At 45.9% G+C, this 25,694-nt stretch overlaps 1 protein-coding gene across 1 annotated transcript in view; it reads left to right on the top strand.

The window, feature by feature from the left end:
* Positions 1–8,464: 8,464 nt before the first annotated feature.
* The window catches only part of LOC138801872 (NACHT, LRR and PYD domains-containing protein 1a-like), a 210,511-nt gene continuing 193,281 nt past the window's right edge, over positions 8,465–25,694 (top strand). The window contains exons 1-2 of the mRNA XM_069984970.1: positions 8,465–8,507; positions 8,673–8,792. Coding sequence (XP_069841071.1) covers positions 8,465–8,507; positions 8,673–8,792 — 163 coding nt within the window. The remainder of the gene's footprint in view (positions 8,508–8,672; positions 8,793–25,694) is intronic.

Below are 25,694 nucleotides of genomic sequence, written 5' to 3'. Positions count from 1 at the left end.
CTTGTATCTGCTAGGATGTGTTTTGTACTGCGGATTTGTCTTGGACTGCCTTTGTGAAGTAGATGTTAGAAAGCCATGGGGAAGCCATGGGGAAAGCCATTAGTCTATCATTTCAACCAATTAAGGATCGTTACTATTAAGAGGGATCATTTGGATGTGATAAACTACATATATGAACTAAGACTTTCTTTTTATTATCCACAGGAGATTTTTATTGGTATTTTTTGTTTTTTTGTATTTTTCTCTTTTTTCTTTCTTAATACCGCTATTTTCTATATTGTATCTATCATGATCTATATATAACACTATGTAGTGTACGTTTTTAATCTTTAATATTGATCTAAATATATTGTCATTTGATTATCTTATGTGTCCTTACTCTAATATACATTGACCCAACCAACAGGCCAATATAGTTCATCACTGGTAAACACCTGAGGACCCCATCACCAATTTTAATTCTTTGTATACTGCTTTTATTATTTTGTTCCTTTCTCTTCCAGGTATCCAAGACACTACTCAGACACGCCAAGGTAGTACACAGGTCTTCACGTTCTCCTCCAGTAGGGTAACACATTTAACAGAAAACCTACTGTCTAACTGGCTGGAATATGGAGGGTCACCCGCCAGCAGTTAAGTTGTCCTGGCTTACACGTCAGATGGTTCACGCACTAGCTAACTGGTCGCCAGAGTACGTTAGGCACCCCTAGGTGAAGTCCTGCCACTAGGGTTTCTCATTCTCTCTCTCTTCTCACCTGTGCCTTGGGCGTGGGAAACACACACCTCATCACACTCACTCTCATCATTCATTCCTGTTGTTTGATTGTCCAGTCTATTTCATGTCTGCTGCCTTCTAGATTCGCCGAGGTCGGCTCAAATTTGCTAGGGAGGTATGCAGTGTCCCAGAACATGCAGACTACTACTCCTATTATGCCCATTTCTATTGCTGTGTCCATGTCTGTTCTGGTAAGTGTTTGCACTGCAACTGCTGCTGGTTTTCCCCTAGTATTCTCTGTGCATTCTCATGTATATTCTCATGTATTCCTGTGTATTATTACATTGTACAGTGGTATGCAAGGCTGTTAATCACGTGACCGTGCCAGTGCCCTGTAACCATGGTTCCTCCAATGGCCGACTAGCTCTGGCCAGGAGCAACCATGTGACCTCCCACTTCCTCCTGACAAGTGAGTCTTCCCCCTGCTTCCAAGCAAGGAGGGTGTGTGTTGTCCCTCTCCTACCTCAGAGGAGTTGGACTCTTTGCAGCTCCCACTTCACCACTAGAAGTGTGGATCGAGTGCTCTGCTGTATTCAAGTCTTCGGCTGTATCTGCCTGCTCAAGTGTCCGGAGTCTTCTCTCTCATCTGGGTGTCATTCCGTTATCTCTCCTCATCGCTGCAAAGATTCACAGCAAGTATTACTCTCAAGCTAATCCACCCAGCAAAGCTATTGCTCTCATACTCCAACTCCCATCATCCGGCACGTATTCTCACAGCCTATGCAGCACCACTCCTGCCTTATTTGTCAAAGCCTGCTATATACCCGGTTGCATCCGGAGAGACTGTTGCTACTAGTTACCTCATCTATAATAAAACCGCTGTTTCTGAACCCTGGCATTGGTGTCCACTAACTGGTGCCCTGACTAAGTGCAGCGAAGAATGGCATGCCCATCATCACCCGCAGATTCCACAGACCGGCCCTACAGCTGTACCGACCTCAGGCCTATACTGTGACAAGTATACACCCTGCAGCTGCCCCGGTTATTGCCCGCTCATAACACCAGCACTGTGGAAGTGGCCCCCAGGGGCAAGGGCATCGCAGGAGGGGGCGTTTGTCCTATGGTAAAACTGACATGTTATATGTGTTGCTTAAGTCTGTACGATTAAAACAATATGCAACTTGCATAACTTTTATATTATTTGAAGGCTTAAAAAAAAAAAATGTTTAAAAGCAAATAAATGTTCCTTAAACCCTAGACGAGCGATGATGTACAGTTACGTCATGGATGTCTGTCACCAGACCACCCTTGACGTAGCTGTATGTCATGGGTCTCTAAGCGCACTCTAGAGCGGCGCACGCTTAATAGCAAGTGGGGGCCAGCCGCAATGAGCAGCCAGGCTCTCACTGTTAATGACAGGCTGCAGCGATCGCGCTGCAGAAGCAGCTTCTGTCACACTGCGAGGGTCCTAATCGTTTCAACGAACCGCCGGAGGTCTCTTACCTGCCTCTTTGCGGCCACAGGCAGGCTCAATCAGCAGAGCGCCTATTACACTGATCAATGCTATGCCTATGCCATAGCATTGTACAGTGTATGCAATCTAATGATTGCAGGTAAAAGTGCCCCAGAGGGACTTAAAAGGTGTAAAATAAAAAAAGTAAAAATGTTTTTAAAAATACCCCAAAGCCCCTCCCCCAATAAAAGTTAAAATCACCCCTATCCCATTTTATAAATAAAGCATATAAAAATTATTAAATAAATAAACATCTAATATACCATAGCATGCGTAATTGTCCGATCTATTAAACTATAACAATCGTCATTACACACGGCGTAATCGAAAAGAGGAAAAAAAATTGCCAGGATTGCAGATTTTTTGTTACATTATATATATATATATATATATATATATATATATATATATATATATAAAATAATAAAAAGTTATCAAAACATCCGATCGACACAAATATGGTATTAATAAAAACTATAGATCATGGCGCAAAAAGTGACACCCCATACAGCCCCATAGGTGAAAAACTAAAACCGTTATAAGCGTCACAATAGGCCCATTTTATTAATAATTAATTGCAAAAAAAAGGATTTCATAAAAATATATATATATATATAACATTAGAGAATCTGTATAAACCTGCATGTGGTTGTGTTCGGACTGGCCGATAGAATAATGATATCATTTTGCACTTTGAAATTTGTTTGCGCCTACACCGTTTACCGTGCGAGATTAGGAAGGACATAATTTAATAGTTTGGGCGATTACGCACACGGCGATACCAAATATGTTTATTTATTTTTATTTATAAAATGGGAAAAGGGGGGTGATTCAGACTTTTATTAGGAGGGGGAATTTTTTTATTAATCATTTTTTTTTTTGCAAGTATATAGAAATCTCCCTGGGTGACTTCTATATACAGCATTGATCAATGAGATCAGTGATACATTGTTCTGGGTTCTGCAGCCTACAGCAATGTATTGCCGAGCCAGGATCCGCGTCATTGCAACACTGAGGCCTGGGCAGAAGAACAGATCTTCCCCCGTGATCAGATCGAGGAGGGAGGATCCAACCCACTAGACACCAGGGATGTGCCTTGAAGAGCTTTTGGATACTTAATTAGCCGCTGCGACAATCAGACCGCACCGGCGAATAGAGGCGCTCCCCGGCTGCTGATAGCAGCTGCGAGCGGTGCCGTTTAGAGTGGGGGCCCTCTCTGAACCCCCCTCGTGCCACCATGAGGTACGAGGTACATCATGAGACATGAAGGGGTTAACAATAAAATTTATGTGACACAGTGTCACAGTGCTCTCTGCTGCCACCTCTGTCCATGTCAGGAACTGTCCAGAGCAGGAGAGGTTTTCTATGGGGATTTGCTGCTGCTCAGGACAGTTCCTGACATGGACAGAGGTGGCAGTAGAGAGCACTGTGTCGGCCTGGAGAGAATACACCCCTTACTGCAGGACATACAGCAGCTGATAAGTATGGGAAGACTGGAGATTTTTAAATAAAGTAAATTACAAATCTATATAACTTTCTGACACCAGTTGCTGTGACCCCTTTAACCCCTTCACGTCAGCCATCTGTATATATACGTTCCTATTGCACATGCCCCGTGCAGTAGGAATGTACATATACGTTCCTGACTTGAGGGGACTTTGTGATGAGAACGGGATCGCTGCAGGGACAGCGATCCCGCTCTCATCTGCGTACAGCACCAGAGATAATGAGGATCAGCTGCGATTCCGCAGCTGACCCCCATTAACCCCTTAGTGACTGCCGAAACGGCGGTCACTAATGGGCCGGTGCCGCCGCTGTATTTCCCCTCCCCCCCCCCACCGTAAATCCACGGTGGGGGGAGATGAAATAAGTAAAAATCAGACCCCAGATCAGCCCCTAGTGCCCCAGTCACTAACCCCCCCTCCCGCGGCGGCCATCGGATCCAAGATGGCCGCCGCAATCACTGTGAACAGACTAATGTCTGTTCACAGTGATCAAAAAAGAAAAATGAATGAAAGCCCCATGCTCTCTGCCACCGGAGGTAGCGGAGAGCATGGGGCAGTCATCGGGACCCCCCCTGTGGGGTCGCGGTACAAGCGATCAGCGGTATATACTATATACCGCTGATCGCTTGTGCCATGTGGAGCCCGGCAGTTTTTATCCCCTGTCACCATGAATAATTGGTGACAGGGGATATAAAGTGATGTCCCCCCACCCCCTAAGTGGCCCCCACCCCCCCTGTCACCCCCGTCCCCCAGTCACCCCCCCCCCCTTCCCCATATACTCACCTGCTCCTGGAGCTCCTTCCTCTTCCGTGTCCTGGCTGGTTATGAAGTGCGCATGCGCTCCACAACCAGCCAAGCTCTGAAAATTTTAAGTGACAGAAACCAATTTGGTCTCTGTCACTGAACTATGATTACTGTGATAGAAAATATCACAGTAATCATAGTAATACAGTGAACATGAATGTGTAAAGTACAAAAAGTGACAAACATACAAAAAAATAAAACACACACTTTTTATTATAGTAATAATTGCAGTTTACTCCCAAATTACCCCTAACCCCCCCAGATTACCCGTAACCACCGCAGGTTGCCCGTAACCACCGCACGTTGCCCATAACCACCCCAGGTTGTCCGTAATCACGTCAGATTGCACGTAACCCCCCAGATTACCCGTAACCACCGCACGTTGCCCATAACCACCGCACGTTGCCCGTAACCACCGCACGTTGCCCGTAACCACCGCACGTTGCCCGTAACCACCGCACGTTGCCCGTAACCACCACACGTTGCCAGTGACCCCCTCCAGATTGTCCGTAATCACCCCAGATTGCCTGTAACCACCCCAAATTACATGTAACCACCCCAGATTAGCTATAAGCACTTCACTCTATCCGTAACAATTCTAGATTGTCTGTAACCCCTCCAGGTTGCCCGTAACCACCGCAGGTTGGGCATAACCACCCCAGATTGCCCGTAATCATGCCAGATTACATGTAACCCCCCAGATTGCACGCAACCACCGCAGGTTGCCTCTGACCACCGCACCTTGCCTCTGACCACCGCACGTCGCCTCTGACCGCCGCACGTCGCCTCTGACCACCGCACGTCGCCTATGACCACCGCACGTCGCCTCTGACCACCGCACATCACCTATGACCACCGCACGTCGCCTATGACCACCGCACCTTGCATCTGACCACCGCACCTTGCCTCTGAACACTGCACCTTGACTCTAACCACCCCAAATTGCCAGTGACCCCCTCCAGATTGCCCGTAACCACGCCAGATTACAGGTACCCACCTCAGATTACCTATTAGCACTTCAGTTTATCCGTAACCACAGCAGGTTGCCTGTAACCACCCCAGATTGTCCGCAACCACCCCAGATTGTCCGTAACCACAGCAGGTTGCCTGTAACCACCCCAGATTGTCCGCAACCACCCCAGATTGTCCGTAATTACAGCAGGTTGCCTGTAACCACCCCAGATTGTCCGCAACCACCCCAGATTGTCCGTAACCACAGCAGGTTGCCTGTGACCACCCCATGTTGACCGTATCCACCCCAGATTACCCGTAACCACCTCAGACTGCCCGTAACCACCCCGCTTTTTCTCTCATGTTCCTTTTGAAAATGAGAAACTTTAATCTAAATGTATATATTATTGGAAAATTTTAATTTTTCATTTTTTTACGGCCTAATGGTGAATACTTTCCTCCAGCCCCTGTAGGGTTAAAATGCTCATTATACCCCTAGATTAATTCTTTAAGGTGTCTAGTTTCCAAAATGGGGTCATTTATGGGGGTTTCAAGTATACAAACCTCCTAAATCAACTTAAAATAAGAACTGTTCCCTAAAAAAATCAGTTTTGGAAACTTTCACGAAAATGTGGTAATTTGCTGATACATTTCTAACCCCCGTAACACCCTAAAAAAGTAAAATATGTTTATGAGATGAAGCCAGAACAGAGGACATATTGGTAATGTGACTTAGTAACTAATTTATGTAATACAACTTTCTTTTTTTAGAAGCAGAGAATTTCAAAGTTCATAAAATGCTAATTTTTTCAATTTTTCATGATATTTTGATGTTTTTCACAAAAAACACACAAAGTAGTGACCAAATTTTGCCACTAATATAAAGTGGCATATGTGACGAAAAAACAATCTCAGAATCGCTAGCATACGTTACAGCATCACTGAGCTATGAGCGCATAAAGTGAGACAGGTCAGATTTTGAAAAATGAGCCTGGTCTTTTAGGTGCAAATAGGCTTGGTCTTGAAGGGGTTAAGGGTCCTACTGATCAGACTCCCACTGATCAGCTTTTTATCCTCTAACAAATGCATCAGGCCTTCTAAAAGGCCTCTGAAACACAAATGATGCCCAGAAAGTGCAGTCCTCATGAATTAAACCTATATAACTAGGTATGTCCCCTGCTTGCAAGAACATCTATCACCTGGAGGAGCAGGTTATAGGTCACACATACCTCCCAACTTTTGCAAAGAGCAAAGAGGGACATGTGCGCCGCGGTCCGCAAAGCCATGCCCCCATAGCGACCCTCCATAGCCACGCCCCCATAGCAACCCTCCATAGCCATGCCCCCATATCAACCCTCCATAGCCACTCCCCTACAGTTACCACATGCTGCTGACTGAATAGTGCCCTATACAGTATCCAATCCCCCCAAAAATGCCCCATATAGTATCCAATCCCCCATTATAGTGCCCCACATAGTATCCAATGCCCCCATGTAGTGACCAACATAATATCCAATCCCCCACATAGTGCCCCACATAGTATCCAATCCCCCACATAGTGCCCCACTTAGTATCCAATCCCCCACATAGTGCCCCACATAGTGTCCAATTCCCCACATAGAGCCCCACATAGTGTCCAATCCCCCACATAGTGCCCCACATAGAATCCAATCCCCCACATAGTGCTCCACATAGTGTCCAATCCCCCACATAGTGCCCCACATAGTAGCCTATGCCCCATATAGCGCCCCACATAGTAGCCAATGCCCCCATATAGTGCCCCACATAGAATCCAATCCCCCACATAGAATCCAATCCCCCACGTAGTGCCCCACATAGAATCCAATCCCCCACATAGAGCCCCACATAGTAGCCAATGCCCCCATATAGTGCCCCACATAGTAGCCAATGTCCCCATATAGTGCCCCACATAGTAGCCAATCCCCATATAGTGCCCCACATAGTAGCCAATCCCCCATATAGTGCCCCACATAGTAGCCAATCCCCAAATAGTACCCCACATAGTAGCCAATCCCCCCATATAGTGCCCCACATAGTAGCCAATCCCCCATATAGTGCCCACATAGTAGCCAATCCCCATATAGTGCCCCACATAGTAGCCAATCCCCCATATAGTGCCCCAAATAGTATCCAATCCCCTCATATAGTGCCCCACATAGTAGCCAATCCCCATATAGTGCCCCACATAGTAGCCAATGCCCCCATATAGTGCCCCACATATTATCCAATCCCCCATATAGTGCCCCACATAGTAGCCAATGCCCCCATATAGTGCCCCACATAGTAGCCAATGCCCCCAAATATGCCCCACATAGTAGCCAATCCCCCATATAGTGCCCCACATAGTAGCCAATGCCCCCATATAGTGCCCCACATGGTAGCCAATGCCCCCAAATATGCCCCACATAGTAGCCAATGCCCCCATATAGTGCCCCACATAGAAGCCAATCCCCCATATAGTGCCCCACATAGTAGCCAATCCCTCCATATAGTACCCCACAGAGTAGCCAATCCCCCCATATAGTGCCCACATAGTATCCAACCCCCCCATTTGTGTGGCCCCAGCGGAAAAAAAAACAATAAACCAGTAACTCACCTGTCCGCCGGTCCCAGCAGCTCCTCTCCCGGCAGAGCGCGCACTCCCGTCATTCTCCGGGGCGGGCAGCGGGGTACAGAGTCACTGACTGTACCGGAAGGGACCTGCAGCCTTCATCATGAGTCACTTCCGGCACAGTCAGTGACTACCTATACCCCGCTGCCCGCCCCGGAGGATGACGGGAGTGCGCGCTCTGCCGGGAGAGGAGCTGCTGGGACCGGCGGACAGGTGAGTTACTGGTTTATTGTTTTTTTTCGCTGGGGCCACATATAATGCGGGACACGGGGGGCCGTTCCGGAACCGCGGGACAGAACCCCGAAAACGGGACTGTCCCGCAAAATCCGGGACGGTTGGGAGGTATGGTCACAGGTGGCAGAAGTGGAAGGTTAGATGAAGATGAAGGCAAGGCTGAAGCAGGGCAGATAGGGGAGGAAGCTTTGGTAGTAAGACTGTGGCCTATACAGAAAAAATGGCTCCAGGGATCAGACAGACTAATCATGCTGGATTATAATGTGACTTCTAATCATCAGGATTGTTCTGTTTCTTTGTTCTTTCTCTTGTACAAAGCTCCTGGGACGGGTGGTGGAGAGGTCAGTGTAGCAGAGGAGAAGAAGAACGCTGGAGCCGAAGAAAGTCCTGAGATCTCAGCGAGCCAACAGTCTGGTGACAACACGAAACCAAAAAAAGGTAGAAAACTGGTGAACACCTGTATAGAGCATTGGGTGGTATAGAACAGTATATAGTGATATTGGACAGGACTGACCAATGTTTTGGGTAACATTCACATTATGGGAATTCAATTTCAATATTCCTAAAAAAAAACTGAAATATTTCTCAGAGTGCTCGTCCTCTGGACAATGACATCCACTCTTGTGCTGATACCAATGTTATTCATAGGACACATGAACCAGGTTACACTTATGTTTCTACAGTCACTAAAACAACAGTTTTTGTTGTTGAGCGTGTGGAGCGATTGAAAAAGGTATTGAGAGGTGTGGTAAAAAAAACCTTGTAAATGCTGTATGAATGTCGCACATGGGGAGAGAGGATTTATGTCTAACGTTACAGGAGGAAAGTTTGGGATAAAACAGCGTCTGAATTGTTCCTCCTTGTTTGTAGTGTATCTTTTACTTTGTGAGTGCGGTCTACAGTATATCAGAAGCACCACACAGCCTTTACGTAGAAGAATCAAATCACACAGTTATAATGTATAGCAAGGTTTTTTAAAACATACCTTATCTCGACATTTGTTTTTAGAACACGAAAAAGATTTTAGCAAAATTGAGGTTTTTCCTATAGAGCAATAGCTGATAGATTCACTCCCCTCAACAGGCGTGAATCATACTGGATATACAACATCCAGATGTTGATTCCTGAGGGGGTTAAACGAAATGATGGAGCATGTATGAATTGTTTTTTTATGTTCTTTAAAAAAAATCTACATCTGATGTGTTTTTAGATTATTTATTCACTTTGATACTATTTGATTTTTTGTCATTAGATGTTTTTTTGTAGCAAACCCAGGTATACTATGTGGGGGATCATTGTACGTAAGTAGCTACCATAGAGGCAGGGTAAGCAGTTGCTATGGGACCCATGCAGGAGGGGGGCCCGGGGGAGAAGGTAAGAGTGTGTGTCCTTCTGCTTAACCCCTTAAGGACGGAGCCAATTTCGATTTTTGCGTTTTCGTTTTTTCCTCCTTGTGCATAAAAGGCCATAGCACTTGCATTTTTCCACCTAGAAACCCACATGAGCCCTTATTTTTTGCGTCACTAATTGTACTTTGCAATGACAGGCTGAATTTTTGCATAAAGTACACTGCGAAACCAGAAAAAAATTCAAAGTGTGGTTAAATTGAAAAAAAAAAAAAACGCATTTTGTTTATTTGGGGGAAATGTGTTTTTACGCCATTCGCCCTGGGGTAAAACTGACTTGTTATGCATGTTCCTCAAGTCGTTACGATTAAAACGATATGTAACATGTATAACTTGTATTGTATCTGATGGCCTGTAAAAAATTCAAACCATTGTCAACAAATATATGTTCCTTAAAACCGCTCCATTCCCAGGCTTAGGGTATATTCACACGGGCGGGCTCGCAGCGAGATTCTCGCTGCGAGCCCGGCAGGTCCTGTCAGTTCCCATAAACTACATACTTGCTGCGGTCTAAACGACCGCAGCGAGTATGTAATTATACCGCGCTTAACCCCTTCTACTCCCGCCGGCTCCCCCGCTGTAAGCAGCATACATTACCTGTCCTTGCTGCACGGGTCCGGCGTCCTGCTCTCCCGTCCGGCCAATTAGTGTGTTGCCCAGCCGCAGCCACTGATTGGCCGGGCGGGAGAGCAGGACGCCGGACCCGTGCAGCAAGGACAGGTAATGTATGCTGCTTACAGCGGGGAGCCGGCGGGAGTAGAAGGGGTTAAGCGCGGTATAATTACATACTCGCTGCGGTCGTTTAGACCGCAGCAAATATGTAGTTTATGGGAACTGACAGGACCTGCCGGGCTCGCAGCGAGAATCTCGCTGCGAGCCCGCCCGTGTGAATATACCCTTATAGCGCTTTTATCCTTTGGTCTATGGGGCTGTGTCAGGTGTCATTCTTTGCGCCATGATGTGATCTTTCTGATTGCGCATATGCGACTTTTTGATCGCTTTTTATTACAATTTTTCTGGATTTGATGCGACCAAAAATGCGCAATTTTGCACTTTGGGATTTTTTTGCGCTGACGCCGTTTACCGTACGAGATCAGGAATGTGATTAATTAATAGTTCGGGCGATTACGCACGCGGCGATAGCAAACATGTTTATTTATTTATTTATTTATTTACTTTTATTTATAACCTGGGAAAAGGGGGGTGATTCAGACTTTTATTGGGGGAGGGGGCTTTTTATTCACAACAACACTTTTCTTATTTTTTTTACACATATACTAGAAGCCCCCCTGGGGTTAGGGTTATTCCCCTAGGGTTAGGGTTATTCCCCCTAGGGGACTTCTAGTATATACACTTTGATCTCTCATTGAGATCTCTGCAGCATAGATATGCTGCAGAGATCCATGAGATCAGCACTCGTTTGCCGAGTCGGGGACGAGTGCCGATTCGGGGACGGCGCCATCTTGGAGCGGTCCCCGGCCGGCTTCAGAAACGGAGATCGCTCCTCCGGGATAACATCCCGGAGGAGCGATCTCCGCCACTAGACACCAGGGAGATGCTGGATCCGGTAATCGGATGCAGCTGTCATGTTTGACAGCTGCATCTGATTACTGTATTAGCGGGCACGGCGATCGGACCGTGCCTGCTAATACCTACGGTCCCGGGCTACACGCGGCACCCGAAACCGCCGCGGTTCAGTCACTCTTGTGGCTCTGGCCACAAGAAATGTTATTTTTTGGCCACATCACAGAGCATGTGTGTGTATGTATGTATATATATATATATATATATATATATATATATATATATAATATATGCGCAGTGCTTTGTGTTGTGCGTAGGGGAGGGGGGCCCCTTAAAATTTTTCTTGCTATAGGGCCCTGTGAATCCTAGCTATGCCCCTGGTCCTATGAGCTCATTTTATATATATTATGTAATGTTAGTGACTTTAGTTCAGGGCCAGACTGGGACTAAAAATCAGCCCTGGCATTTCCGAGCACATGGGCCCACTCGCCGTTATGAGAGGATGCTGTGAGTGCAGCGCGGCCACATGTTGTATCATCACGGCCATGACTGGAATTACAGATAATAACACAGTAAATGGGGTCAGAAGCTTCTGTCTCTGTACTGTGTAGCTGAGCTGCAGTTACAGGTCGTCACCACTACACAGTGTACAGAGACAGACTGCTTCTGGCCCAGTCACCGTGCTGAATTTAACACCACCACCGCATACTGACTAATACCACCACACACTGACTAATACCACCACATACTGACTAATACCACCACATACTGACTAATACCACCACACACTAACTAATACCACCGCACACTGACTAATACCACCGCATACTGACTAATACCACCACACACTGACTAATACCACCACACACTGACTAATACCACCGCATACTGACTAATCCCACCGCATACTGACTAATACCACCACACACTGACTAATACCACCGCATACTGACTAATACAACCGCATACTGACTAATGCCACCACATACTGACTAATACAACCACATACTGACTAATACAACCGCATACTAACTAATACCACCACATACTGACTAATACCACCGCATACTGACTAATATCACCGCATACTGACTAATGTCACCACATACTAACTAATACCACCGCATACTAATACCACCACATACTAACTAATACCACCGCATACTGACTAATCCCACCGCATACTGACTGACACTTCCACATACTGACTAATACCACCACATACTGACTAATCCCACCGCATACTGACTAATGTCACCGCATACTAACTAATACCACCGCATACTAACTAATACCACCACATACTGACTAATATCACCGCATCCTGACTGACACCTCAACACACTAATACCACCACACACTAACTAATACCACCGCATACTGACTAATGTCACCGCATACTGACTAATACCATCACATACTGGCTAATACTACCGCATACTGACTAATACCATCACATACTGACTAATACCACCGCTGCTTCTAAATAACATCCACTGTACACATATCACTATCACCTCATACAGTAATATAGAGGTGGACGCAGCTCCACACAGGTTCTGTACACCATATACATTACAGTGCAGTTACATCAGGTGACTCACAGGGGATGTCTTTTCTGATCAGAGTTCTTCCCTTTTCATTTTCTTCTCCATCTGCCCTGGGCCATTATGAGAACTTCTCCGAGCCACGAATCCACAGAATCTGCCAGACAGACATATTAGGCTCCTCACTCTGACACCATCCTCATCTCTATACAAACTGCACATCTGTATTGGCCCCTTTCCACCCTCATTTAGTGGGTAGGCTAACTCTATGTGACCCCCCTTATTGTATATGCATCCCTCTATGTAGCCCCCTTATAGATGGCCCCCTCTCTCTTATCCCCTTTATAGATGCCCCCCTCTCTCTCCCGCTTCCCTTATAGATGGCCCCCTCTCACTCCCCCCTCCCTTATAGATGGCCCCCTCTCTCTCCCCCTCCCTTATAGATGGCCCCCCTCTCTTCTCCCCCTCCCTTATAGATGGCCCCCTCTCTCTCCCCCCCTCCCTTATAGATGGCCCCCCTTTCTTTTCCCCCTCCCTTATAGATGGCCCCCCTCTCTCTTCTCCCCCCTTCTTTATAGATTGCCCCCTCTCTCTTCTCCCCCCTCCTTTATAGATGGCCCCCTCTGTTATATATGGCCCCCTCTCTCTTCTCCCCCCTCCTTTATAGATGGCCCCCTCTGTTATAGATGGCCCCCTCACTCTTCTCCACCCTCCTTTATAGATGGGCCCCCCCTCTCTCTTCTCCCCCCCCCTTTATAGATGGCCCCCTCACTCTTCTCTCCCCCTTTATAGATGGCCCCCTCACTCTTCTCCCCCCTCCTTTATAGATGGCCCCCCTCTCTCTTCTCCTCCCTCCTTTATAGATGGCCCCCTCTCTCTTCTCCCCCCTCCTTTATAGATGGCCCCCTCTGTTATAGATGGCCCCCTCTCTCTTCTCCCCCTTCCTTTATAGATGGCCCCCACTGTTATAGATGGCCCCCTCACTCTTCTCCCCCCTCCTTTATAGATGGCCCCCCTCTCTCTTCTCCCCCCCCTTTATAGATGGCCCCCTCACTCTTCTCTCCCCCTTTATAGATGGCCCCCTCACTCTTCTCTCCCCTTTATAGATGGGCCCCTCACTCTTCTCCCCCCTTCTTTATAGATGGCCCCCCTCTCTCTTCTCCCCCCTCCTTTATAGATGCCCTCCCCTCTCTCTTCTCCCCCCTCCTTTATAGATGCCCCCCCTCTCTCCCCCCTCCTTTATAGATGGCCCCCCTCTCTCTTCTCCCCCCTCCTTTATAGATGGCCCCCCTCTCTCTTCTCCCCCCTTTATAGATGGCCCCCCTCTCTCTTCTCCCCCTCCTTGATAGATGGCCCCCGGTCACCGCAGCCCGCTCCTGTTACCTCCTATCACCGCAGCTCGCTCCTGTGGCCTCCTGTCACCGGAGCCCGCCTCTGCCCGCTCCGGTCACCGCAGCCCGCTCAGTCCGCCTCCTGTCAAAGGATCACAGCCTCTAACCGCTACAGTCACCGCAGCCCGCTCGGCCCGCCCCTGACGTGCTCTGCTAATCCAATCAACGTGGAGCAGCGTGGGGCCGCTGCGGTGCACGTAACGCGCGTTCCACGGCCGGCCGCAGCGGCCCCACGCTGCTCCACGTTGATTGGATTAGCGGAGCACGTCAGGGGCGGGCCGAGCGGGCTGCGGTGACCGGAGCGGGCAGAGGCTGTGATCCGGTGACAGGAGGCGGACCGAGCGGGCTGCGGTGACCGGAGCGGGCAGAAGCGGCCCACGGACTGGTAATCTGGCCAGCCCAGCGGGCATTTGCCCGCCTTGCCAGATTACCAGTCCGGGCCTGCTTAAGTTTCTATATATACCGTATATATTTTAAGTTTCTATATTATGCTACGAACCAACCCCTCTTTATATTTTGCACCTTTCAGCTGTTTGTTATTAAGTCACATTGGTTTTCACCAGATATCTACACTAAAGGCCCTATTCCACCAACAGATCTGACGACAGATTATCTGCCAAAGATTTGAAGCCAAAGCCAGGAGTGGATTTGAAAAGAGGAGAAATCCAGTCTTTCCTTTATGACCTGTTCTCTGTTTATAGTCTGTTCCTGGCTTTGGCTTCAAATCTTTGGCAGATAATCTGTTGTCAGATGTTGGTGGAATAGGGCCTTTATGTCGTAGAGCTGCTTGTGCAACCTAGGTTGCAATTTAAGGTCTGCCCACGCCGGTGGCGTTCCCTCACTGCTTAGTGCGATACGTCACTTCCGCTCCTAGAGGCTGGTGTGATGGTCGCACGTCGCCGGTGTGTGCAGTATGAGTAAGATGTTTTAGGAAGTGGCTTAGCCGTGATACTTTGTGATTGTATGTAAGTATGAGTATAGTTTGGAACATTGTGTTGTCTTGAAGTGCTTGAGAAAGGCCCCCCTGCATTTGGGGGCAGAAAAACGCGTTGCTGCAAATATTTCTCCGTTTTCCGCCCCTATGGTCTGCAAGTATAGACACCTCTCATTACCTGCAATGTAGGATCGACTCGTCTAGCTGAGACTTGTGGTACCTTCACCTGCGCTCCTTGTATAGAAGTTGGTTTTTGTTGCTTGTTTGGCTGCTATTTTTCCAGGTGAGCACAACAGTAGGTGCTACCACTGTGGAATAGTGAGGAACAAAGTGAGGGTAATAATTGACAAACCCTAAAAAGCCAACAATGGATTGCCGAAGGCAGATAGGACGAGCCCATTAAAGAACAGCAGAGAGCTTGGCTGGATCTAATAGTAGACCCTTTTCAGAGATAATACAGTCAACGAAAGGAAGACTGCACTGATGGAAGTGGCATTTCTCCCGTTTGGCATAGAGGTAGGGATGAGTGAACCGAACCATAACGAACCAGATTCATTATGAACTTTGCAAAAACTTCGGTTCATCATTGAACCGAACTTTGAGAAAGCTCGTAACAAATCTGGTTAAAATAACAACAACAAATAAAATGACAGAATAGACCAGGATACAAGGGATTATTACTCCTATATTATTATTATTACTCCTATAATCCCTTGTATCCTGGTTTTCTGTGAATATCAAGATGTGTGACGTCCTGTTAGGGTGAGACCTTAAATTAGTCTCCTCAGATATACCTGGGTGCTGCCTAATCAAAAATGTAATGTGACAGCTGTCTGTGAGTATCAACCAAGACACATGAAAGCAACTTCAGTGTTCAAGCTGATCTACTTTATTAAGATAAAATCTCTCTGTTTAACCGCAACAAAAAAGTTTAAAAAAAAAGTCCCATCGCTGTCCCAGCAAACAAAAAAAGTTTAAAAAAAAAGTCCCATCAGCTGTCCCATCACTGCACAGTTGTGTAGAAAAATGTTAGCGACTCATTGGGATTCTTGGTGTCCAAGACCGTGCACCCCAGTGCTGATGTCTGGTGCTTTAATTATGGGCAAGGGCAGTACATGGCAGTTACTGCTTATTGGGTCAACATCCTCCCAGAAGACCACCAGGAAGTTGGCCCATTCTTGCCACTGTCACCTCCACGGTGCTTTATGGGGCCAGTTCTGCACCAGTTCTGCCTCCACCACCTTGCAACCATCCGCCGCTTTGATTGCAATCCAACCTGCCCCGGTGTCTTACCAACGATGTCAGGCCCAGCGCTCTCAGGCTGTCCTCCATTTGGTGAGCCTGGATGAACGGAGCCACAGTGGGCAGGAGCTCCTCCGGACCACCAGGGAGGAGATATATGAATGGCTGACCCCAGGTCAACTAACGGTGGGAAGTGTTGTAGCCGACAATGGGAAGAACATTGTCTCTGCAGTGCAGCAGGGAGGGCTGCGTCATACAACTTTTATGGCACATGTGATAAACCTCATAGTGCACAGGTTTCTTCGAACATTTCCTGCCAATTGTTGATCCCTTTTGAGGCCACCACTCCAAGGCTGAACATCCTCCTCCTCTGTGAATTGTCTGTTCTCAACCATTCTGGCCTGGGTGCAATCAGGTACTGCCTCCTCCTCAAATAGTCTGTTCTCAACCATACTGGCCTAAGTGCAATCAAGTGGTGCCGCCTCCTCCAATAGTCTCTTCTCAACCATACTGGGCTGGGTGCAATCAAGTGCTGCTGCCTCCTCCATCTCCATCAATTGTCTGTTCTCAACCATACTGGGTCCAATACAGTACTATTACTGCTGCTGGTTCCACTGTCAAATGTCTGTTTTCCACCCTGTTGGGACAAAGGAAGTTTGTGTCCTATGTCCCATGTAATCACTTACACCTTGGCTAATTTTTTTTCACTATTTTTGCACTTTGATTTTTTCCACTTTTGTTTATTGTAATCACAACTGCAACTAAATGAAACTACACCCTATCAGACTCCCACTATTGTAGCTGCAATTATTCAGCCGTTATAGCAAGGTTCGTTTTAGGTTCGGTTCTTCACTTCACGAAAGTTCGTCAGATCGAACCAAACCGAACTTTTCAAAAGTTCGCTCATCCCTACGTAGAAGTGATTCTCCATAAGATGCAGAGCCCAAAACAGCATTAGCAAATGTGGCCCAGGGTAATATTGACTATTACTGTAAGTGCAAACACACACGGCTTATACGCTGCGTATTTACTGCTGCGATACGCAACAGATACGCAGCAGATACGCAGCAGATTAGATCTAAATAACTGAACACAGTATCAAATCTGCTGCGTATCTGCTGTGTGTGTTTGTACCCTAAAGGGTAATAATGACCACTGTCTGGCAGTTAGAGAGTGCCAGTGGTGCCAGCACATAATATTGGTAATTGTCCAGCAGTGAAGCAGTTAACAGGCAGATGTGTGCTGTGCATGCTGGGAAAAAGGGGAGGAGCTCAGAAGGATCTTGTGTGGAGATTCAGTCAGAGTCTGTGAGTCAGTGTGTGTGCTATGAGGTAAAAGGAAGCATTTTGTTGTGTGAAAAAGACAGAAATGAACAAGAAATCCTGTTGTACTGTGAGGTAAAAACACACAGAGAAAGTCAGATTTATATAAAGAGCCAGAAAATAACATTACAGACCAAGTTTTACCACAGAGAGAGACCAGGATTTACCACAGGGAGAGAGACTCCAGCCCAGTGAGAAGCAGCAGAGGGTGTTACAGGATATTACTGATATATACAGGTACCTGAAACATACCCTCCCTATGTGAAGAATCATTTCAACATTGTCTCACTCTGATGTTTATGACTGATGGAGTTTTACTGTATGGATAATGTACCAGAATAAAACCTGTTTAACCTCACTACAATGGAGTCTGCCTAACAAGTGTGCTATAGAGAAGATACACTTAGGAGACCTGACACAGCACCCCATTCAATTCCCTCAGAATCCCAAAGTACTCACACCACACGCTGCCATATCATAAGAGTGGTGTGTGGATAACAATTCTGGTGGCCCGTACGGGGAATTATGAGAGGAATCTGAAGAATAAGGGGGACAGCATTCTGCTTGGATAGCCCTAAAGACAATCCAGAGACATCAGCATAACCTGGGATATAACAGCCACACTGAGACACAGGGTAGCCCAGTTATATCTGCAGCACACAGAAAATGTCAGCATAAGCCAGCATGTTCACTCAGTCTTAAAGAGACAGTACACCATCCAACAATACAGTAGAACTGTGTTAAAAGTAAACAAATAGATTTCCAACCATGGATGTGGAGGGACACATCAATAAGGTCAGTGAGTTGCTGCTGCAGTTGTCCTATGCAGAACTGGGGACAGTTGCCAGATTCATGAAGCTACCAGAGGAGCATCTTGCTCAGGCGCATAATCGCCGACAGCTTTTGGCAGCCTTGAACCGATTATTGGATGAGTTGGAGGACAGTCAGGAGGAGGACACTCTATTGGTGTTTCTTTAGGGTACAAACACACACACCGTATACGCAGCAGATACGCAGCAGATTTGATGGTGCAGATTTGATGCTGTGTTCAGTTATTTAGATCTAATCTGCTGCGTATCTGCTGCGTATCGCAGCAGTAAATAAGCTGCGTATACGGTGTGTGTGTTTGTACCCTTAGAGACTTAAGGCCCTATTCCACCAACAGATCTGACGACAGATTATCTGTCAAAGATTTGAAGCCAAACCCAGGAACGGACTATAAACAGAGATCAGGTCATATAGGAAAGACTGGATTTCTCCTCTTTTCAAATCTACTCCTGGGTTTGGCTTCAAATCTTTGGCAGATAATCTGTCGTCAGATCTGTTGGTGTAATAGGGCCTTAACTCAATTTATTGACAGTGTGCAGGCTGTGAAACCAGAATCAGTACAGGGGACAGAAAGTCAGGTATCTCCCCAACAGACTCAGCTGCAGGAGTTAAAAGAACAATTCATAGTTACATAGTTACATAGTCAATAGGTTAAAAAAAGACACATGTCCATCAAGTTCAACCAAGGAGGGGATGGATACAGAGAAGGGGGAGGGGTGATAGTTCTATACATATGCATTTATATTATTTTGGTCTAAGAACTTGTCTAGGCCGGTTTTGAAGCCCTCTACTGTTTTTGCTGTGACCAGATCCTGTGGTGACTGTTCCACAGATTCACAGTTCTCATGGTAAAGAAGGCTTGTCGCCTCCGGAGATTGAACCTTTTTTTCTCCAGGCGGAGGCAGTGCCCCCTTGTCTCTCCAGGTGGAGGCAGCGCCCCCTTGTCTCGCCGGGTGGAGGCAGTGCCCCCTTGTCTCTCCGGGCGGAGGCAGCGCCCCCTTGTCTCTCCAGGCGGAGGCAATGCCCCCTTGTCCTTTGAGGGGGTTTTACCTGGAACATCTTTTCCCCATATCTCTTGTAGGGGCCATTTATATATTTAAATAAGTTAATCATATCTCCCCTTAAACGTCTCTTCTCCAAACTAAACAAATTTAATTCTGTTAATCTCTCCTCATAACTAAGATGCTCCAATCCCCTTATTAGTTTAGTTGCCCGTCTTTGTACCCTCTCCAGCTCTAGAACGTCCTTTTTATGAATCGGGTTCCAAAACTGGACAGCATACTCCAGATGAGGCCGCACCAAAGATTTATAAAGCGGTAATATTATATCCCTGTTCCCAGAGTCCATGCCTGTTTTAATGCATGACAATATTCTGCTAGCCTTAGAAGCAGCTGACTGACATTGTGTGCTGTTCTGTAGTCTATTATCTACAAGTACACCCAGATCCTTCTCCATCAGCGACTCTCCCAGAGTAACTCCCCCAGGACATATGATGCATGTGGGTTATTAGTACCCAGGTGCATAACTTTACATTTATCCACATTGAACCTCATTTGCCAAGTGGCCGCCCAAACACTCAGTGTGTCTAAGTCATCCTGTAACATCTGCATATCCTCCATAGACTGGACTGTACTACAAAGCCTGTAACATCTGCACATCCTCCATAGACTGTACTGTACTACAAAGCCTGTAACATCTGCACATCCTCCATAGACTGTACTGTACTACAAAGCTTGGTGTCATCTGCAAAGATAGAAACATTGCTGTTAATTGCATTCTCAATATCATTAATAACTTCAAGTTCAGTGACACCCAGAGAAAAGAAGATGAACAAAGGTAGACCTAAACTCAAAGGAAGGAACTCTGCTTCTGTTCAACAACCTATCAACTGGACACCACATCACCAAGAAGTACTGGAAGAGCTTCAGTACTGGAAGTTCTTCATTGTAACGCATCTCAAGTGGGGCTTAGAGCAGTCCTGTACCAGTGTCAAGATGGCAAACTGAGAGTCATTGGCTATGGTTCAAGAACCTTGACAGCAGCTGAGAAGAACTACCATCTGCATTCTGGTAAGATAGAATTTCTTGCCATGAAGTGGGCTATATGCGAACGGTTTAGAGATTACCTGTACTACAGTCCAGAGTTTGTGGTCTATACAGACAATAACCCACTAACTTATGTCCTCTCCACTGCAAAGCTCAGTGCCACTGGTCAAAGATGGGTGGCAGAATTAGCAGACTTTAACTTCAGCATCAAATATCGCCCAGGAAAAGCTAATGTTGATGCAGATGTGTTGTCAAGAATGCCCTTAGAACCAGAGGAATTCATGCAACAGTGCTGTGAAGAAATTAGTTTGGAAGCTATAGTAAGTACTGTGCAAGCAGTACAAGTCCAGCAAGAAGAATACACACCTATGTGGTGCCCATTGACAGTGGAAGAGACAGTAAAGGATATGGAACAGCTTCATACCTTTTCAATCCGCCAGCTTCCAAAAGAATCTATCAGGAGAGCTCAGAAAGAGGACAAAGTCATTGGAAGAGTACTCCACTACATCAACCAAGATAGGTTACCTAGCAAGAAGGAGCGAGAAACAGAGTCTCCAGCCACAAGTCTTTTGCTGAGAGAATGGCCGAAATTACACCTCAGTACAGAAGGGATACTCTACCGCAAAAGAGGACCAAATCTGCAGTTAGTGTTACCAAAGGTTTACCATCGGATGGTGTTCAGAGAACTTCATGAAGAAATGGGACACTTAGGAATTGAGAGAACAGTGAACCTAGTTCGTGAAAGCTTCTTCTTGCCATACATGCAGAAAGACATTGAACATTATGTGACCAGAGAATGTGGCTGTTTAAAAGACAAACGTCCCAACAAGCCAACAAGAGCGCCAATGGGTAACATTACAAGCACATACCCATTTGAGATGGTGTCTTAGATCTTTCTACATCTTGACAAGTGTAAAGGAGGATATGGATACATCTTAGTGGTTATGGACCATTTCACCAGGTTTGCACAAGCCTATGCCACTACCAACAAATCTGGAAAGACAGCAGCAGAAAAGATCTTTAATGACTTTTCATTAAAGTTTGGATTTCCTACCAAGCTTCATCATGACCAAGGAAGAGAGTTTGAAAATCAACTCTTTGCCAAATTAGGGAAGTATTGTAGGATTCAGAGATCCCATACAACACCTTACCATCCAGAAGGTAATGGACAGGTGGAACGCTTCAATCGTACTCTACTGTCAATGTTGAAGACTTTAACCTCTGAAGAGAAAAGAGATTGGAAGAACTCCCTAACAAAATTAGTCCATGCCTACAACTGCACAAAGAGTGATGCAACAGGTTATTCTCCATTTTACCTGTTATTTGGCAGATCTCCACGATTACCTATTGATATTATGTTCGATACTCCGGTGTCAGAGACTTTCAAGACCTATCCTGAATATGTCTGTGCATGGAAAGAGCGCATGACAGAGGCATATAACATTTTTTCAAAAGTTGTCACTAAAGGACAGAGCAAAAGTAAAGCATATTATGACAAAAAGTGTCATGGAGCAGAATTAACAACAGGTAGCCGTGTGTTGGTCAGAAATCTACATGATAGAGGTGGACCAGGAAATCTTTGTTCATATTGGGAAGACAAGATTTATGTCGTAGTCAAAAGGAAGAGCAAAGACAGCCCAGTGTATGAGATTAAACCTGAAACAGGAGGCAACAAGACAAGAATCTTGCATCGGAACCTGTTGCTACCTTGTGACTATCTACCACCAGAGAAACCAATCCCTGAAGTTACATACCAACCAAAGCCTTCAAGGAAACAGCAACCTAAGGAGTTACCTATTGTAGAAAATGATTTGGAAAGCTCAGATGAGGAAGATCAAACCTATGTGCTTCGTATGCCAGCAGAAATCCATAGTCGTTTTGATAAGAGGAGTGACTTGAATCCTGATGCGGCAGAGTTTGTGCCACAGGAGTTATCTAATGAATGTGAAGTAATAGAAGGAACACCAGAAAAACTCCAGAAACAGATTCAAGATACAGAAATGGAAGAGCCAGCAGAAAGCACCGAAATAGTTGATCCAGTCATGGAGTCAGAGACAGTTGATGTGATTACACCACAACAGGATGAACCAGCATTATCTTCTGAACCAGAAATCTCAGAGACTGATGAAAGTGATGGAACAGAAATATCAGAAGAAGTGCTAAGCCAGAAAATGTCCTTAAGAGAAAGGCGAAGGCCTGTGATGCTCACATATGACACATTGGGACAACCAAGTACAGTACCAAGAACTGTTGAGGTAAAACAGGTTTTGTTGTCCACAGACCAGTTAAACCAACCTGAGAGGTATTTTACGACCACAAATTCTGGAAGAACTGTGAAATGGTTTAAAAGACTATTCAATGGACTAAAACGTAAAAGAGTTTCTTAGCAAGTTAGCATAGGAATTGAGTTGATTGAAGATGGTCTTAAACATTTCAGCACAAGGACTAAATGTGAACTGTTCATTTGAAACTGTTTTGTTTGCTCTTTTTAACTTCTTCTTTTCCAGGATAACTTCGAGAATGTAGTTTAGTTATAGCTTAGGATGTGTGATTACGTTTTGGTTTGTTTATTACTTGTCAACAACGTTGAAGTCATCACCTCCCTTCCACTTTGAAAAGAGGCAGGCCTAGAAAATAGTATCACTGTTGTGATAGTTGAAAAGAAATGTAAAACTAGTATACCAGTAGGTACTTTTGAGTGTTTAGGACCGGTCAAACACTTGAGAGATAAAACTTATTTAGGGCAAAAGCCAAAGTGACAAACTTGGAAGTCTAGCAGACTCATCTTGGCCCGTCCTCAACTAGTGTAAAGTGCTGAATGTCGAGGACGACATTAATCCAGAGGGGGAGAATGTGGCCCAGGGTAATATTGACTATTACTGTAAAGGGTAATAATGACCACTGTCTGGCAGTTAGAGAGTGCCAGTGGTGCCAGCACATAATATTGGTAATTGTCCAGCAGTGAAGCAGTTAACAGGCAGATGTGTGCTGTGCATGCTGGGAAAAAGGGGAGGAGCTCAGAAGGATCTTGTGTGGAGATTCAGTCAGAGTCTGTGAGTCAGTGTGTGTGCTATGAGGTAAAAGGAAGCATTTTGTTGTGTGAAAAAGACAGAAATGAACAAGAAATCCTGTTGTACTGTGAGGTAAAAACACACAGAGAAAGTCAGATTTATATAAAGAGCCAGAAAATAACATTACAGACCAAGTTTTACCACAGAGAGAGACCAGGATTTACCACAGGGAGAGAGACTCCAGCCCAGTGAGAAGCAGCAGAGGGTGTTACAGGATATTACTGATATATACAGGTACCTGAAACATACCCTCCCTATGTGAAGAATCATTTCAACATTGTCTCACTCTGATGTTTATGACTGATGGAGTTTTACTGTATGGATAATGTACCAGAATAAAACCTGTTTAACCTCACTACAATGGAGTCTGCCTAACAAGTGTGCTATAGAGAAGATACACTTAGGAGACCTGACACAGCACCCCATTCAATTCCCTCAGAATCCCAAAGAACTCACACCACACGCTGCCATATCATAAGAGTGGTATGTGGATAACACAAATACTAATAGTGTCCGTACAGGGCATGGAAGGCTGTTTTCCATTTGTCGCCCTCAGGAATGCAAATCAAGTTACAGGCACCCCGGCAGGTCAAGCTTGGAAAAAATTGGGCTTCTTGGAGACAAACAGTTCCATGGTTAGGGGGCATCTATTCTTTAGGGTAATCTGAAAAGTTGTTTTTAAATATATCTTTTTAGTCCTTTTATTCTTCTTATCATGTTATTAACACAATCATGGTAAATAAAATATATTTTTTGCAATGATTCAGAATTTATGCCCATAATTTTATTGTGTAATCTCTTCCTTATGCAGAGTGCCCACTTGAAAGCTCACCGCCTTTATATGAATAGTTTGACTTAAGGCCCTATTCCACCGAACGATTATCGGCCGTTACAGCCGATAATCGTCCCATGGAATAGAGGGCAACAATCAGATAACATCGTTCATGTCGGCTGATCGTTGCAGTCGCTTGTTTTTCAACATGTTGAAAAACAAGCGACTGTGATATAGCAGCGACCTGCTGTTGTCACTCCGTGGAATAGGAGCGTCGGCAGCAAACTGCCGCTATATCCTATGGGCTGCCCAGACGATCACCGATCACCCGGGCAGCCTCTCCGCCGCTCCTCCCGCACTCACTTGCTCGCTGCTGCCACATGGAATAGTGGCGGCAGCGAGCGGGGAATAAGGAGCAAACAAGTGCTGAGAGCACTTGTTTGCTCCTCTATGTCGGCCCGTGGAATAGAGCCTTTAGGGGTTCTCCCATAACAGATGGAATTCTCAATGATTTAGTAAGTTAGATCACTGGGAGTTGCCATCTTTGAACTAAGAAGGCATTAACAAAGTTGCCTGCAGAACCTGAATCCAGGTATGCGGTGGTCTGATAGAATCTGAGATCTGGACCGGCAAGACAGTCTTGGAGAGTATGCATTCACACCTAGGAAGGCCTCTCCTACATTGCCTAGGTGCAACTGTTTGCCGGACGCTGAGGATGTTGTGGGCAGTTTAAGCAAAAATGATCGGGACTGGTTCAGAGTAGACACAAGTTGTGTTCCCGACTGTGAGTTCTCTCCTCTTGCGCCAGACAAACTATGTCCACTTGCATAGGCTCCTCAGTAAGAGGTGGAGGCAGGGGAACAAGTGGCCTCTGAAACCCTGGAGCCAACCAAAAAATGCATCGAGAATAAACCAATTTGAATTCCTAGCAGACCTCTTCCTCTCTTTTAGAGAGCTGAACCATGATCTGGGTAGGCAAGTTGATCAGTTCATTCAAAGGGGAAGGAAGATCTCGACAGGCAAGTCCCTTCTTGAAAGTATCAGCAAGAGTAGCATTGTTCCAATTGAGCTCCGCAGCCAAAGTACGGTATTGTACTGGATATTCCCCAGCTCAAGAATTTCCTTGCCGCCGGTTCAGAAAAGCAGTCGCTGTAAAAGACACATGTGCTGGCTCTTTGAGGTCACACCAGAACTCTGACAGAAAGGCTTGGAGATCATCCTGATCCCACAGGGGTGTAGCCCATGCCAGCACTTTCCC

Source organism: Dendropsophus ebraccatus, chromosome 9 (genome assembly GCF_027789765.1).
Source record: "Dendropsophus ebraccatus isolate aDenEbr1 chromosome 9, aDenEbr1.pat, whole genome shotgun sequence".
NCBI classification, from domain to species: Eukaryota; Metazoa; Chordata; class Amphibia; order Anura; family Hylidae; genus Dendropsophus; species Dendropsophus ebraccatus.
The sequence above is the reverse complement of the archived record's forward strand: the minus strand, read 5'-3'. Positions and strand labels throughout refer to the sequence as shown.